Source organism: Microcebus murinus, chromosome 12 (genome assembly GCF_040939455.1).
Source record: "Microcebus murinus isolate Inina chromosome 12, M.murinus_Inina_mat1.0, whole genome shotgun sequence".
Taxonomy (NCBI): domain Eukaryota; kingdom Metazoa; phylum Chordata; class Mammalia; order Primates; family Cheirogaleidae; genus Microcebus; species Microcebus murinus.
The window spans coordinates 71,976,730-71,995,568 of NC_134115.1; the positions used below are offsets into that span (position 1 = coordinate 71,976,730).

An 18,839-nucleotide genomic window follows, 5' to 3' on the forward strand; every position below is an offset into this window, starting at 1 on the left:
ATTATTTAAAAGCAGTGAAGGGTATTGAATTTAAAAGTGATATTTTTATCCATCTAGAAAACACAAGAACATCAACTCTAAAATTACCTTAATTAACATGATGACTAATACTATTTACAAACAAAATATACACACATATTAACAGCTTTCCTATATAGCAGAGATACTCTATTAGAAATTAATTCTAAATCAGTACTTCTAACCAGGCAACTTAGATCCAGAGCCTGTTCTGTTAACCTTTATGCTATATGTCACTACATGATTTATTACTTATGTTGAGTTGGTCCTAATCATTGAGATAAGAAATGGACTAGTAGTATATGTGGAAGCTCTCTGGAATGCCCACGTTCAAAGGAACTCTTTCATACATATCTCAAATTCTTCCCCTTAATGATTTCAGTATTTGATTATTGCTCAGACCTTTCCAAAAACACCTCTCTGACTCTCTCCCAAGGGGGAGCTAACCAGATCTTATTTGGCTTAACTTTCAAATTCTGTTTGCTTTATTTGCATAATTTTTTCTCATAATAACTCTAAAAGAAGAGGTCCCAATTCCATCCAACAAAGACCAAAGAATGTGTGATTTCAGCTTCCTCTGAGACCTTAACTTTATGTAGCCAAATTCCTATTATATTCTTGGCTCCTCTCACTCCTGTGGTGAAAAGAATTCAAACTTTCCTACAATTCTGCCTGTTTTCTGGTTTTGTCCCTTTCTACAAGGTCTATGTGTCCTGTATGATTTTACTAAGTGTATTCCTTTTATTTCTATCAGGGAATCTTGATGGCTTTCCCTTCTTCTATATAACAATAAATTTCCTCTTCAAATTCTTTCTTTAATCAACTAATACAGTGAATTTAGCAGGAAAAACTTATTTTACTCTTCTAAGAATCTAATCATACACACACACACACAAAAACATTCACATTCAAAACTGGGGAGATAGACCTTAATAAAAGCAAGAGTAACAATGAGTGGTGGATATTCATGATTTTCAATGGAACTAATGAGCTAAATGTATTATTTGACTGTAAATAAAAATTTTCACAAATTTATATTCTTAGCAGTACAGTATTTAGAAAGAGTCTTGCTATTCTTCAAATTTGTTAGCCTTTGTGAGTGTTAGTTTTAGCTCTGCATATCGCAAGAGGAACTGATAAGTTCAAAAGTGAGCAATAAGAACAGTGTGTACGGTAGCTATCAAGCTTAGCAACATGAAATATTTGATGAATTTTTTTTTCATGTCTGGGGAATAAAGAAGGAAAAAGAGGTCTTGTAAATGGTAATCATAAGGAGGCTGGTTTTGGTTTGGTTAGATTTAGAGAATATTCTTGTTCTTTAGTTTTTTTAAGCACAGTTGATCAAACTAGGTTGCTACTATGGTACTGAGTTCCTCATAAATAAAAGTTTTCAAGAAAATTGTGGATTACTATTTAACTTGGGTGTTGAAGTGAATGGATTGTATCGCAAACTATTCCAATAAAGGCAGTCATTGATTCTCTATTCTAAATGTCCTACTAGACAATCCCAACAAAGTAGAAGGAAAATGCCCCACTAATCCAACTGGCAATGAACTATTTTTTTTTAAATAAGTATTTTCTTTTCTCTCCAAGATACTCTGCTGAACTTTAGGGGAAAAAACCCAACAACAAAAGTCTGATACTAACCCCAGTATGATTCTAACCCTAATTCCCCTAAAGAAGATTACAAATCAATTTGGAAGAGAAGAACAATGCTTTATATATAAAGCAGTTAAATGAGAAGTGGGAATTAAGTGGGAATAAAGACTATGAGGCAGAAGATTTAAACACTGTTAATGGTGATTGATAAGTGGTAATTAATATGTGATAAATCAAAAAAACAGTCAAGAAGAATCATGGTAGGCTAGGTAAGCTGGATACATGGAAAAACTAGAACTACCATTTGACTTTGAAATGATCAACAAGTTCCTTCACTGAATAAGTATACCAAAGCTTAAATATTAATAGGTTTTATAGATTTTTTTCTTGCATAATTTTCTCTAATATAAAGTAACTGCAATTGTGTGTGCATGCATGTGAATGTGTGTATATTAATGCATAAGCATATAGAAATATGTATGTATAAAGATGTATATTTGAATTTATGCATAGAAATTTTGATAGTCTATAAATGAAAGGATAATTTCTGGTAGAACTTCTAAGTTTCCTCCTCGGATAACAACAAATCTTAGACATTCATTCATTTCTTGAGTTGGTTCCTATTCATCTGCAGGGGAGGCAGTAAGCATATCCTTTCAAAACTTTGCACTGTTTTCAATCCCAAACAAATCAAGGAAAATGACAAAAGTCACAATAACAAAAAAAAAATGAAAAATATCAAAGTAAAATCATCATTGTGCAAAACTGGGCCTATGCTCAAATATAGTTTAAGTATAGTCCGGTACAGATCAGTGGAGCACAACTCAGAATTGACGTGCACTGGCTCTAGAACCTTGAAAAAGAGTAGTGTGCATGAAGAAAATGACAAGTGAATAAGAGTCCCAAAATTTACTGATGCTCTTTAACTTTAATGGAACAAAATTCTAGAGATACAACAGCCAAGGAATAGAGATAATTAGTATTGCTGTAGGAGCCCCATGGCCATCCCAACCACTCTTAATTAGTTACTTGGCTAATGACAGAAAATAAAAAAGGAAGAAAGAAGAAAATCCACTTTTTCTCCAAGCTTGGAAACAAGCACATTGTTCTGAAGAACTAGAAAGGCATGCCCATCACAAAGGCATTCCAATGAAATTTTTCAGGCCAGATCTAGCCCAACCATGGACCTGAATTTATTTCTTCTGATTCAGGTCTGTGATGCAAACAGGGAATTTTGCTGTTTCCAAGTATCCAGATGACCAGTTTTAAGGATGGAAGAAACTAATATTTATCTAATACCTATGCTTTACCAGGCACTGTTGGAAATGTGAAAAAAAAATTCTTCACTTAGAGGTACACTTGGCAATTTATAAATCTCCTTTCAACAATAAATGCATTCAATTTAGAGGTTTTAAGTAGTCTCTAACCATGATACTTAACAAAACAAACCAATAATGCCACTGACTGGTTAGTGGAGATGGGGCAAGTTCAGATGGTAAAATCTAAATGGGAAAATGTAAATTCACTTAAATTTAAAGGGGAATGGGTATTAAGTATGAAAATGAGACCATTTCACTGTGACACTAGGTTAGACCAGGAGACTCAATGTCTGAAAATGAGGTTGAATTCCTGACTCTACACCTGCAGCAAATCTCTAAGTCTCAGATTCTGTGCCTGGAAAATGGGCTAGTTTTTGTTGTTGTTGTTGTTGTTTTGAGGGGGGTGTTATTCATTATTTATTAATGACAAATATTCCACATCCATGATTCTCTCCAGTCAGAAGTTCCTTTTGAGATGGTACTATCAGCCTTGGCCAGTTGGAGAAGGGAGTCCTCTGACTCCCTCATCGTGTGGATGGCCCCACCGATAGCACAAGTTTTCAACTGGCTGTTAAACTGCCTGTGGCCTTGCCACAATCATCTGGATGAACGTGTGGTCTTTGGCACCAATGATGCAGTTGTTGGTGGGACATTTCCGCTACACGTACAGGTCCACAAACTCAGGCTAGGTGATATCAATTATGTCCAGTCACAGAGATGTGAGAGTTAAATGTATAATGTGCATGAAAATATCCTTAATCTGTGAAGAACTATGGAGCTGTATTCTTGTCATTAAAAATTATTAACAATAGCATCACCATGTTTTACTTATAAACAAATATTGCAGTTGGCTTATCCCTAACTCTAAGAAAGATCTAAATTGCCATGAACAAATGAATGTTTAGGAAAGAAAAATAAAGCTCCCTGTGGGGTCTACATCTGATAGGGTTATATTAAACATTTTGGAACAATCACTTTTGTTTTTGTTCTCTCTCTTCTTGGATTTTTAAAAATTTATAAATTCTCAATCCTTTCTATCCAATTTTAAACATTTTACATTGTCCTGAGGATTTTGCTTTACTGGTATGTTCCAACAAGGTAATGATTTTCTCCTCTCTGCTCTCTGAGCAGCCTCTATGTTGATACAGAGTTGCAGATCTCTGTTGGTGGTTGGTTCTGTTCTGCAGAAAACCCCTAATCCCCTGTTTACCACAACATGAGTCTATTGCCATAGAAATGATAGCTGAGATCCCAGATTCAATGCACTGACTTCACAGCAGGGCCTGGTAAGAGGAGAAGCTAAGTTACAAGGGGGAACACAATGTATGAGAATAGTATGCACTCTGCTGCCTTAATAAAAAGGATAATTGTCAATGTTAACATAAAAATTCATGAACGAGCTACGTTGTTGGGTATGCTGTAGTTTATTTCCTGTATAATACTGTCTAAGGGTAATAATTTGGATCTTATGCCATTTAATTCTTTGCTTTCAAAAGGTCAGCAGTTTCCCTTGATTGCATTTGTTTCTTATTGAAATAAGAAACAAGCAGCTTCTAATTAATCTTGTTGCACAATTGATGTTTCTGTGGCCAAAGATTTCCCTTTTTATGATGTGTTGTTTTGTTTGCGTGTTTATTGTTTGTTTGTTTTGTCTTGTTTCTATTAACAGAAGAAAGTGAACCTGAGCAAGATATTAAAGGTATTTGTTTTTTTCTTTCTGCATGGCTTCTTTTTAAATGTGTGGTTCTTTTCTATTGTTTATTTTGTTTTAACCTTATAAACAGTTTTACGTGCCATTATTTTGTTAAGAAATAACAAGCAATGTATGAAGACTATTAAGTCATGGCATTTAAAAGAGTTATTAGATGATCTACTTCATTATATAATATGCTTACTGACCATTTACATTTCTTAAGGAAAGACTGAGTTGATAGAAATATTTAAATTTGGTGTCCCAAACTCTGGAAATACAAACAAAATGAAATAAAATAAATCTGTATAAATCCCACATAGATGGGAAAAGACAGTTACCTTTTGATTAAAAGACTCCTTGGCTACAGAGATTTACAATTTTTGGAGAAATGTTAAAATGTCAAGGGTGCCAGCTTAGGTTTTTACTGTCATTATTTCAAAAGCATGAGGAGTATTATGCAGTTGCTCCATCAATAAAAATTAAGTTATCTCACTTAAATTGCACATAGGCATATATATTTACTAGAATATTTTTAGAGGAAAGTAGCTGGAAATCAAATTTGTTTGGGAAAATTCTATTGTAGAAAAACAGTTTTCCATCAAAAAATGTAACTTGCATCCTGATTAAGCCCCACCCTTTGTACTCTTCTAACCTAAGCTTTGATAATTTGGAGATGAAATTTACAAGTTCTCTTGTAATAGGGTTTGACTCTGGAAGTCAATCTTAAACTGATATTATTTTAAACAGTACCCCTTTATCTTGGTATCTTATATAAAGTACTTAAAATGTTCTCCTATTTCTAAATACTTGGTTGGTTACAACTAAAATACAGCTAAAAGCATTTCACCTGGTCCCAAGTGAAATTTTTTTTTAGTTCCCCCCCCCCCAACTTATTCCTATCAGTCATTGCTGGTTTGAACTATGTAACCTAAAAACCCTCTTTCAGGTAAGCTAGAAAATAATAAAAAAAGCAAGAGAAAATAAAGTTCCATGGGAGCTCATTATGTCCTTGAAATAATGGCTCAGAAAATAGAAATTGATAAGAGACTTAAGTATTCCTCTGGCACTGTTCCCTTGCCAAGAAAAGAGAGGTAGTTCATCTCAAGCCAAACTACTCATTAATTTCAGGAAGTAATTTGGGTCCCTGTCTCTTGAGATTTCTATTACACTCCAGTGCAATTTCAGAATGAGTAATGGCTTTATCTCCTTAATATATAGCCTTAAGATGACAATCAGAAAAAAAAACTGATTATGAATCTGAAAGTGCTTTGGAAAATGGAGAGAGAAAGAGGGAGAGAGATATTGAGAATGTAATATGGTTATGCTATAAAGGGCTTTGAAATTGCTGGCTGTTTAAGAGTCCCTTCTTGCAGTTAGCACTGCAAATCTGCCCAAGAGAAATGAAAGCCCAAAACTCATGAATTCATCCCACGAGAGAAAACCCAGAGATCAGTATATTGCCTGTATCTATTTTCCATATTGCAGATGAACAATAATTTGCCAGCCACACAGGAAAAGCCATGTGGCAAAGAGGTCACAGTGAATTAGAGAATGATGGATAAGACTATGTACAGAAAGAGGAGTTAAATAACTTTTTTCTTTAAAAATCCATATTAAAGCAGTTATGAATATTTTCCAACTTACTAAGCAATTTCACACCCCTTTTATTAAGCAGTTTAATTGTTTATGTAACAGAAACACTTTTATACTTTCTTTCATAAAAACAAAATGCAAAATAGGGACATTCAATGACCATTTTATTTGATAAGAAGCATATCACATTACTTTTAAAATTGAAGGCTTAGAAATGTATTTTCCATTTGTGGCTACCACTGAAATAATGGGATCTACTGTTGACCTATATTCAGATTTATTATTGTTGGTGCATTATTGTTCATGGAGGTTAGTCTGGCATTTATTTTTAATTGCAACTGACTTTATTGTTTTCAATGCTTGATAAATGTGTTGAGATTTCTTTCATCACCATTTCACCTTTTATATTTGTACACAGTAACAAATAGAGATGGGTAAAAATATATCAGCTTTATTGATGATAAGGCTGGATTGAAACATAAAGATTTATACTCCATATAGGGATTAGACTAACATAACTTCTTTTTCTTCCTCCTCCTCACTCCCTCCCCACACTTTCCCCTTTCACTCCTAGTTGTAGGATTAAGAAGCACTGACCTGGTGAAATTTACTTAACACACATCAACCCCACACCCTTCTATATAAGCAGGATGGCTCAGAGAAGGGCTGAGATACACATTGCATCTACAAGTCCCTTTCCCCCAAGCTCACCAGAGAAGTCGTTTATTCATTTATTCATTCATTCAGCAAATATTTATTGAGTGCCTACCACGTACCAGGCAGAGTTCTGGAAATAGATACAGATATGTAGATATATATATCAGTCAGCCCAGCTTCCTGAACAAAGCAAGCCTTGTCCTTGTGATGCTTACATTCCAGAGGGGAGAGACAGCCCCAAATCAAATACATAAATAAACCAGTAGTTACTAAATAAATCAGAGTGATAAGTGCTATGAAGAAACATGAACAAGGGTAAGAGAATGAGGATTAGAAAGCATTTGTGATAAGGAGACATTTGAGTAGAAACTCAAAAACATCTACAACCTGCTTTAAGAAGAGAGGAAGCCTGGGAGGAAGGGTGGAAGCTATCTTTCCAATACCGAAAAAAAGGGGCTGAGTTTCTATTTTGTCTTTTGGAGGGAACGTGAGAGTGCAGGAGAAACCAGCTGTTCTTTTTTCCCTCTTCACCACTGCTCTTAACAAAATCCCTAATACATATATCTGGATATCTGCCCCCTTCTGGGAGGAGACCAGCTGTTTATCAAGCACATTCTCACATTCATGAAGCTACCTGCACGCCATTTGTACTCTTTGATGTACCCTCCTGGGCACTACTAAGCCCCTAGAAGGTTCTGCTATAGGGCAGAGTAGTATACTAAGGAAATTAACTCCAAAGTCATGTTGACCTCTATAGTGATAATTGACTCGCTGTTTTAGTTACTCTTCCACATTATGCTTAGCTGTGTTGTGCAAAAAGGATCATCAGAAATTTTGTAATGAGCCCAAATGAGTATTGTAAATAATATAATACCAGCCAAAAGAAAAAAAAAGCTATAAATTAGAACAAAATTAAACTTCTCTGATTACTAAATTTCCAGGAAGAATTTAAAGTCCCCAAGTTAAAACTCTTGACTTTATAAATTAAAGCAACAAAAAATAATCTAGATTTTATTCCTCTCAAATTTTTTATTCAGCTCATCTTCAGCCAGAAAGCTTTTGTTCAAGTTCAAGAGTACAGTCAATGGTATTAGAAAACTCTTCTGGCACATATGAGATTGAAATGTGTAACTCCACATCTCTCAAAGATCCCACTTGTTTTAGGTTCTGAGGAAATGGGACCCATAAGATAATTATCACAGTAATTTCACAAAAAAACTTAGGATACACAAGCATAGCCCCAACCCCCCTACAAGAGTTATATCAGCCAAATGATGCATATAAACTGAAATATCTCTGTTGTTACCAGAAAACATTAGAAAAGAAGAGTACCTAGATGCACTCTTGCTAGGATGCAAGGGTGGAAGTCCGTATTAGTTGTCAAGACTTCATAACTTGTGAATTTAGACTAAGTTGGGAGAATAAGAATTCAAATAGAGCACATATTGTATTGGGGTAATATGCTTCTTAAGTCTCTTTTAATCTATAATCGTTCACTCTCCCTTTTTTTTCCCCTGATGCTATTTATTTGTTGAAGAAACTAAGTGATTTGCCCTGTTAAATTTTCTATATTCTGATTTTGATTGAATTCCATCTCCATGGTGTTCTTGAACATATCCCTCAACCCTCTAAGTTTTATAGATTGGTCACTAGACCCCAGGACTTACTTAAAATCAGCTCAGTTTTGGATTGGGGGGGGGGGCATAAATTCAACTGCATATTAAACACTTGATACTGTTTTATTTTTTGTTGTTTGTTTCTTTTTAAACCACTGGTTGCCTTGAAGATAGCACCATTCTTGCTTTTCATTTCTCCTGGCTTTTGGGCCCAACATTTGTATATCTATTAAATAAAATATTCTAGATTCCATCTCTTAGAGTCTTCAATATCAAAAGAAAAGAAGTCAAATTAATTTGAATATCCAAAAAGCATCTAGTTGTCAAACAAATCATTTCTTCCTTTATTTCTTTGAATTATGTCATCCTCTTTGAGAGGTATTTAACAATTAAACCAATTTCCAATACAACTCTGGGCTTGAACTATCATTGTCCTATGTATCTCCTGTCTAGTATATACTAAATTTCCACACTTTACTTTAGAATTCAAACTTCACAAATTTCAAGTAACTAGAAGAACTAAGCTTCAAAAGCATTATGTTAATTTAATTGAGGCTTTAATACTCTAATTTTATGTTCTGTGCTTAAGTCCTAGAAATCAAAATGCAGGAGCACAAAATACGATATTTACAGGATAATAACCCAGCATAAAGATTCCACAGTAGTTTGAAAAAAAACTGTATTTGCAGTCAGAAGAACTGATTCCAGGTTCCTCACCCATCACTTTTATTACCTTGGAAAATCAACTTAAATTAATTGGCATTTGGTTCCCACATCTATAAAATAAGAGCAGGAATCTAGTCTATCTTTGAAGTCTCTTCCAAGTTTAATGATTCTGGGATTCTAAGTATACTCCAATTTATTGTACATTGTGACTCTCAAACTTACTGTTTAGTTAAAGGTAAACTTTCTTCTTACATCAAAAGAAAGTCCTCTTATTTAATCAGTAGGGATTCAGTCTCAGAAAGGAATATAAATTACTCATTCTCTGCCCTACACTTTACCTAAAATATTCTTTTTTGTCCGGTATGTCATCTTACAATCTGAAAAACTTGGCAGATTTTGTCCTCCCACTATGATACAGCTGAGGGTGTAAAGCATTAATTATTTTATTAATATTTAAAATAGCATCTTGTGCTTACTTTGGTCAGGAACTCTGCTGGGTGATGGAAACAGAAGTGAACAAAACAGGCAAGGTTTCTGGTTTCAGACAGTCTAACAGGGAAGGGAAATCAGACAAGTAAAAAAAAAAAAAAGTAAGATAATTTTAGACAGCAGCAAGGTCTGTAAAGACAATATACAGTAGGATGATGAAAAGGGAAATGGTGGGGAGGGTTACACTTTGTTGGGTGATTAAGGAGAGCCATTCTGAGGAATGTGACTTAGACACTTAAATGATACAAGTAACCTGCCACATGAGGACCAGGGGGATGAGTGTTCTAGGCAGAGGAACAGCAAGAGCCAGCTCCTAAGCTGGGAGCAAGCCCAGTGTGTCCTGGAGTGATGAGAAATGTAAGCTCATGGCATAAAGGGCTTGGAGGCCAAACCATGGCATCCGGTATTATCCTGAAGACGGGGGAAAACACCAAATAATTACATACAGGGAAATGTGGTCTGATTTGCATTTTTGAAAAACCACCCTAGCTTGGCCATTCCCTATTTGAGGGTCACTCACCACTTCTGTCTTCCTAACAGTTTTTGCCAGAATACTGAGGGCTCCTGAATCCCACAATGTCACCTTTGGCTCCTTTGTGACCCTGCGCTGTACAGCAACAGGCATGCCTGTCCCCACCATCACCTGGATTGAAAACGGAAATGCTGTGAGTGTCATATGTGTGGGGACATGTCTGGAGAAGACCCATTTGTGGTGAATTTCAGGATAGACTGTATATTTGTGTAGTTACCCCGATCTCTCATCAGTCCCACCTACACCACTTTTTAAGCCTTCCAACATCTTTGTCCTAGGACCTAGTACCATAGAAACTAAACTCCAGTAGTTTGCTTCTTTCCTTGTATTGTGGGGGAATAGTAGAAAACCAAATTCTTTACATATTTTTTGTAAAAGGAAGTGATGATAATATCTTCCCACACAAGAAAAATAATTTTCATAAAACTCATCAGTGAAAGATTAGTTCACTGCTGGAGGCTCCTTTGATAAAAAGTAATTCATGAATCCATTAGAATCCATGGCTGTTTTTCAACATTCTTTACTTCATCTTTGGTAGTGGTAATATTAAGTAATAACTGATGTATATTAAGTGATCATTTTTGAGCCAGGCCCTGTTCTAAGCACTTTACATATAAGCATTCATTTATTCATTCTATAAATATGTACTGAGCATCTGAACATCAAATGCTATTCTAGGCCCTGTGGATATAGAAGCAAACAAAACAAGCAAACTTCCATGCCCTTACAGAGTTGACATTCTGGGGATGTCAGATTGGGAAAGACAGAAGATAAAACAAATAGGTGAATATATATTGTATGTGGATAGTGTCAAAAGCTATGGAGAAAAATAAAGCAGGAAAAGGAGAAAGTTAAACTGTAGGAGAAAGGGAAACCTACCTACACTGTTGGTGGAAGTGTAAGTTAATGCAACTACTATGGTGAACAATATGGATGTTCCTCAAAAACCTAAAAATAGAACTGCCATATGATCCAGCAATCCCAGCTAGGCATATATCCAAAAGAACGGAAATCAGTATATCAAAAACATATCTTCCCTTCCATATTTATTATTCACAATAGCCAAGAGATGAAATCAACCTAAGTATCCATCAGTGGATGAATATATAAAGAATATGTGGTACATACACACAGTGGAATATTATTCAGTCACAAAAAGAATAAAATACTGTCATTTTCAACAACATGGATGGCACTGGAGGATGTTATGTTAAGTGAAAAAAACAGGCACAGAAAGACAAATATTATAGGTTATCATGCATATGTGGAAGCTAAAAAAAAGAGCTCATGGAGGTAGAGAGTAGAATGATGGTTACCAGAGGCTGGGAAGGGTAGTACAGAGTGAAGCATAAAGAAGGGTATAAAAATACAATTAGATAGAAGAAATAATATCTAGTGTTCAGTAGCGCAATATGGCGACTATAGTTAATAGCAATTTATAGTATATTTCAAAATAACTAGAAGAGTGGTATTATAATACAAAGAAATGATGAATGCTTGAAATTCTGGATATCCCAATTGCCCTGATTTGATCATTATACATTGTATGCTTGTATCAAAGTTTCACATATACCCTGTAATTATGTGCAACTATTATGTATCCATAAACATTTTAAATTAAAAAAATTTAAAACAAAAGTCAGCCTTAGGTGTGAACTTCAGTAGAGTGGGTAGGAAGCCTCATTAAGACAAAGACATTTTAACAAAGATCTGAAGGAGATAAAAGGGGAAGTTATGTAGATAACTGGCAGAAGATAACTGGACAACGTCTCTGAGATAAGGGTGTATGTGGCAAGTCAGAGAAACAGCAAGAAGGCCAGTGTGGCTAAAGGTGAGAGAGCAAAGAGCTAAGGGGTGTGAGTAGGCATTGTGGATCATATAGGCTCATGTAGGTCATTGAAACAACTTTGCTTTTATTTTAGTGAGATGGGATGCCATTGTTTCTGTTGTCTGTTTTCTAGCTGACTTTCTTTCATTGTGTCTTGTTTCCTTGTTTGCCTAGTTATTTTTGATTACCTGCTGCTCATTGCTTTGAAGGTACTAATTTGAGGTCTAGATGAAGGTACCTTCCTCCAGAGAGAAGTTTTGCTTGTTTCTGCAAAGGACCAGCAGTTACTACTAATCTTGGACCATCTTAAACTATTCTCAAGGTTTGAAGCTGCTTGGGCATCCTAGATAATTATAACATGAGCTGTAATTGTTTGTTTGGACTTTTTGTTTATAGTTCACACTGATACCATCTCCCTGATATCTAGTTCTGTGAGATCTTAATTTATTCTATCTCTTATTAGATTTCACATCTTTATGCTAAGTTTTGATTTGTCTCCTAATTCCTTAAGCCCATCCAAAAGGAAAGTTCAAATTTTCTGAGGTTGGAGAATTTTCTCTGGGTAAATAAAATTTTTTAAGTTTGTTATATGTGTTAAAAATGTTTTTTCAGAATTTTAATTATTTTTAGTGTGAGGGTTGATCTGAATAACCTAACATGGCAATGCCTGAAACAGGAATCTATCATGGTTTATTACTGTCATTGTATTTTACAAACTTTAACCCCTTTCTTTTTGGTTTGCACTCAGTTTCTAGTTTCTGATACTCTTTGTGAGGTTAAAAAAATTATTTTTATTTTAATTTAATAATTATTTTTAATATTAATATATTTGAAAATCAACAAAATAATTTGTCATCAATTATATCAACTTTTTGATTAGCACATAATTTTTCACTTTATTTATTTATTTATTTATTTATTTATATTTTGAGACAGAGTCTTACTCTGTTGCCTGGGCTAGAGTGCCGTGGCTTCAGCCTAGCTCACAGCAACCTCAAACTCCTGGGCTCAAGCGATCCTACTGCCTCAGCCTCCCAAGTAGCTGGGACTACAGGCATGCATCACCATGTCCAGCTAATGTTTTCTATATATTTTTAGTTGTTTAGTTATTTTATTTTTAGTATTTCATTTCTTTCTATTTTTTTTTTTTTTTAATAGAGATGAGGTCTCGCTCAGGCTGGTTTCAAATTCATGACCTTGAGCGATCTGCCTGCCTTGGCCTCCCAGAGTGCTAGGATTACAGGTGTGAGCTACCGAGCCCGCCTAATTTTTCACTTTAAATTCCAAAGTTTCTTTTATGTTGAATAATTCATTCATTTCTTGAATATATTGCATTTTTCTTTAATTGTATTGTTTCAGTTTGCTATAATTTTTATTTGGGATTATTGCATTTATTTTCAAAAACAGAAATAATCTATTCTTTTAGTGAGCTATCATGATCAGGTTTTGTTAATAATATTTTCCAGACTCACAGAATAGTAAAGCAAGTTTACATATTTTTCCTTTGATACAGAGCTTGAGATGAGGAAGTTGAGAGGCAAATCTCTCTTTAACTTAGATACAGTTTCCTCTACTCTACCTTTAATTATTGCTTCTCTCTTTTCTACATTCTTTCTACTTAGTCTCCTATTAAATGGATTTTGCTCAAAACTCCAATCTTTCTGTTCTTTATGCTCTGCATAATTTTGTGGAAGGACAGAGGGAACCCTACTTAATCTATCATCTTATTCTGAGGCTCCACCATAGTTGTCAACGATAGGAACCCACAACAAAAAAATATCATTTACAACCACTAGCTCATGGGTAGATGCCTCAGCCTAGTGCTATATGCATATATAATACCTCCCAAAGTTCTTCAATTACTTTACTGACTTTACTGACTTTCTATTCTCCTCTCAGTAAACTTCTTCTTTTGTGTTAGGTTCCAACTACTTAGCTGATAATTAATTTTTCTATCAATCCAATCACATCTCTTTATCTTCTAAAAATTACTTAAAATGTCTAGTCCTTTAATTATAATACCCTCCCCTCTGTCTATGAATTTTTTTCCTAATTTTGAATTTTAATTATCTTTTGGAGTTTCAAGTGGAAAAAATGAGAGTTAAACATGTGAGATAAGATTGTTATTGGTGTTGAACAAGCATGACTTACATGTAATACTAGCTCATTATTTTCTCTGCCCCTTTAAATTTATTCAGCAGGACAAGTTACTTTGCCACCCTTGGAATCTACCTTAAGCAAGCCCTGTGAGTTTTCTGATTACTATTAGGTGACTTTAAATCATTAACATCATCCCAATTTAGTCATTTTAAGAGTTGAGTTCTGAATAATAACCAAAGCATCCAGTGGCATCCACAGGTGAGACTTTTCTCTCTCTTCCTTCTCAGGACTATTGCAGTTATGCTACCTGTCTTGCACAAAATAGTTTTAGTTGGCTCATGCTCACTGCTTCTTCCCTCACTTCCTAGCTACTATTTATGACTCCTACAGGGTTGAGGTGGGAGGAAAGGATGAGCACTAATAGGTGCAAGAGAGTCCTAATTCAACCGATACTCTTGAAAGTTGGCTTTAGAACCTCTGTGCCTGCCAGGTATTTAAAACTGACTCTTTCCCTGTGGATACATTCATAATTCTTCAGAGATCAGGGTATACTCAGGATGACATCAGTGATGTATTTTTCTCAGACTAACCATCTTTTGTTTAGCCCCCAATTTGTTAGTTGATGGGAAGTCTCTGTTGAGGTCTAATCAAGCCCCTAAAAGGTCCTCTTGGGAGGATTGAAAATGACTCCAAGTAACATCTTCTGTAAAACCTTTGTATCTACAAACTCTGGGAGCCCAGACCATTGACCAGAGCTACCTCTTCTTTATTCATTCCATTGGAGATGCTATGCAGCCTGACTCTGCCCTTTGGATTTTACAGGTAGGAATTAGACAACTTGTCCACCATGTCTCCAAATTGCAGGTGTGTTAGGGTCCCCAAGACCACGTTCATGTTTGATGATTCTTTAGAATGACTCACAGAAATCAGAAAAACTATTGTACTTATGGTTACAGTTTATTCTAGGGGAAGGATACAGATTATAATCAATAAAGGGAAGTCAGTTTTCCCCTCCTGGTGAAGTTGTACAAACAGCACTTCATGCTCCCAGCAGTGATGTGTGACAACATGTATAAAGTATTGCCAACCAGAGAAGCTCACCCTACCCTTGGTGTTCAGAGTTTTTACTAGGGCTCAAGTGCATAGACATGGAGTGTTCAACATGACTAATCTTAGCTAGTCTCCAGCCCCTGCATAGGTCAAATTGATACAGTACAGCTTAGAATCTCAGGTATTCACCATAATTCACATTGTTAATATGAATTATCTGGCATGGCCCAAGGTCTCAGATATACAAAGACACTCTTATCAGTCAGGATGCTCCAAGGTATCAGAGGTTATCTCCCAGGACCTAGTCAAAGGCCAGACCTTTCTTTGGAAGGAGCAGAGTTTATGCACTTCAAGCCCACTGAGTTAACCTTTTAACCTTTACTGCACAGCAGGGGACATATAACACCTGTCCAGGTAGGCCTATTGAGGACACTCTTTTATGCTTTAAGGAGATGGATGCATGTCCAAATTCATCTTTTGGGTGGGGGTAAGATGGCTCTGAATATGACTAAACAACCAAAACCTTTATAACTCATCTAACTGGTGCTCAGCTATTTTCATTTTCCACATCCTCCAGCATAGTCTCTCGCTCCAACTTTTGGTATTTTGGCTATAGTGAACATATATTATCATATTATGATATATTAATGGTAGCACTTTGAAATAAAAGGAGTGTCCCAAATTGTGTTTAATGCAAGCATCACAAAAAGAAAATGGGGGACTGTTTTCTAAAGCAGGTAAAACCTTATGGTATAATCCAAGTCATGTTCAGTGTTATTTCTACCCAATCTGAGGCACATTTCTGCATGAAGTTGAACTACTGCATATCCTCATGACTTTTTCTTCTCCAGGATGATATTAGTCTGCTAGGGCTACCGTAGCAGAATGCCACCGTTTGGGTATCTTAAACAAGAGAAAATTATTTTCTAATAGTTCTAAAGGTTGGAAGTTCGAGATCAAGGTTGGCTTCTGGTGAGGCCTCTCATCCTGACTTGCAGATGGCTTCACGCAGCCATCTCTTGTGTCCTCACATGGTCTTCTCTCTATGTGTATTCATTCCTAGTGTCTTGGTGTCTACAAGGATGAGCACTAAAAATCCCATAGTGTTTTTTCATAACATAATTTTTATACCTGAATGGTTTTTATGCCTCTCTTTTTTAGACCATTATAAGGTTTCCTCCACTGAATTAAATAGCAGCAACTAAAACTAGGGCAAATAGGCTGAAAAGCAAAACAAAAATAAAAAACAGACTTTAAGGTGGATATTATCATGCCATTAGTGCTTGGCATTCCATAGATGTCAGAAGCATTTTGCAGCATGCAAGAAAGATAACCCTGAGGCATCTCCATATAATAAGTTAATTTTAATACTGTTTTTAAGTAAAGTTAAACAACCTAAAATTTCAGAAAGAGAGAATGAGAGAGGGGTCAGAAGACTGGGAGTGAAGTTGCCTAGAGTTGTCCCCTTGTTCAAAGGCATCTCGACATGGATGAACCTTGAGAACGTTATGCTAAGTGAAATATGCCAGACGCCCAGAAAGACAAATACCAAATGATCTCACTTATATGTGGGATCTGGGACTCGAACTCAGAAGCATAGAGTGGGATGGTGGTTACCAGGGGCTGAAAGGATAGGGAAATGGAGAGATGTTGATCAAAGGGGACAAAGTTTCAGTTATGCAAGATGAATAAGTACTGGAGATCTAATGTACAGTATGGTAACAAGAATGAACACTATTATATTACATACCTGAAATTTGCTCAGAGGGTAAATCCTAAGTGTTCTCACCATACACACACACACACACACACACACAGGTAACTATTCAAGGTGACAGGTTAACTAGCTTGATTGTAATGATCATTTCATAATTTTATGTATAGCAAAACATCAGCTGGTACACCTTAAATATATACAATTTACATTTGTCAGTTATACCCCCAATAAGCTAAAAAAAAATAAATTAGAAATATTTAAATTTTTAAAAATGGAGTCTCAAACAGACATCTGCTGTGTACTTGTACCGGGGCCTGTCCTTGTCCCTGCAATTCTCTGTGTCCTAAGAAGACTGACTGGCTATATAGCCTCAAATTATTAGAACTGGGAACAAGACAAAGGAAAGAGAAGAAAGGGAGGAAAGAGAAGGGTGTGGAAAACAAAGCATGTCAGTGTGTGAAATGTTGGTGGATGTGGTAAAACAGAATATCTTGTAGCAGAACCTATAATTCACTTATTATTGTTTTCACTATTGTTTCTGCTGAAGGTTTTTCTTTTCTGATACTTGAACAAAACAATTTTTCTCATAATTTGTTATTAAAATTGGTTCATCTTATCTGTCTACCCTACATCCTTTCAGAATATGGGTAAATTGACAAATGAATGCCACTTTTCCAGTTTGTAATCAAGGCATGGTAGAATGAGAATTAGATGGGGAGTTGGGAGACTTAGGTCATAAATGCTTCTCTTCAGCTAATGTGATTTTTGGGGAAGTCCATTTGCCTCTCAAACATTGATTTTCTCGACTGTACTGACACATATGTCAGGGGACTGTCAAAAATGATCTCTAGTGTGACATGAGGGCTAATGTTCTCTAATTTTGTTAAGTTACAATAAAGCCACTTGGAGTTACTGTTCTTCTTTACTTCTCTAAATTTCAAGTGTCATTTAAAATTTGAATTCTGTTTGGCAATGTGCTTTGTGGCTCTTCTGTGGAAGCTGCTGTTGTCATCATAAGCCTCTCAAGGTAGTATAAAGATAGCTAAGAAAATTGGGAGACTAGAAGTGGAAATTTACTAATTTGTCTTACTATGTATAATAAAAACAGTAATAAAGAAAATGAAAAGATATGTTTTTAAGAAGTCAGTGTTTTCAAGAGTCTCATACAAGTTAAGAACTGGAAAACGAATGATTATTATCTGCTAGAGTTCAGGAATAAAAAAGAAAAAGAGTATAGGATAGTTTGAGTTGGTTTTGGTCATATTGAGACCCCCAATTTAATCATTCAAGACGTGACTCACAAACAGTAGCAGGCAAAGTAGATCCATCACCTCAGCTTCTAAAATAGGAATAAAACAAACTAATAGTGTCTTTCTTCCAGGAAGAAAGCAAAAGTACATCCGCAGTTTTATGGTCACACAGTACGTACTGCTCTTGCAGCCAACTTTCATTCTTGGTAATACTACCCACGTCCAAAACGAAATCAAGATGACTTTGTCCATACTGACGCAAGTCACAGGAAATGGAGGCAAGTTCAAGCCTTTAATGTTGTAAAAGTAGCAAACCAGAAAGTCCATAGAGGAGAACATGGAGGATCCCATAGCTCTGATATCATTTTTGGTGGACTGGATGAAGACTAATGCAGAGCTGGGAAATATTTGGCACAGAATAAAACAAACTTAGAACTGTGGTTCTTTACTAACTACAAGTTAGTAAGCTAATGTCACAACACGCTACTAAAGAACAACAACAGGTACTCTAGAAGCTATGACTGCTCCTTTTGTTTCCATCTGTGAACATGGCAAGAAACGAAATCTCTGAACAGTTAGCAATAAAGACCAGGAGAAAGTCAAGCAACATGCCCTAATGTGATTAAGAAATATTTTGCTTTCTGGAAATTTATAGTCTCAGATGAACTTTCTAGTGAGTGGTAATACTCCTTCTGTTTTACAATATTGGAAA

At 35.6% G+C, this 18,839-nt stretch overlaps 1 protein-coding gene across 3 annotated transcripts in view; it reads left to right on the top strand.

Annotated features, from left to right (window-relative positions):
- Nucleotides 1–18,839, top strand: part of MUSK (muscle associated receptor tyrosine kinase) — a 103,147-nt gene that overhangs the window by 38,400 nt on the left and 45,908 nt on the right. For 2 of the 3 annotated variants that reach the window (XM_012736738.3, XM_012736739.3), the window contains exon 6: nt 10,191–10,315. In XM_012736738.3, the coding sequence (XP_012592192.1) occupies nt 10,191–10,315 (125 nt within the window). Of the gene's footprint in view, nt 1–4,605; nt 4,636–10,190; nt 10,316–18,839 lie in introns of all 3 variants that reach the window. The other variant, XM_012736737.3, reaches the window with a different exon arrangement.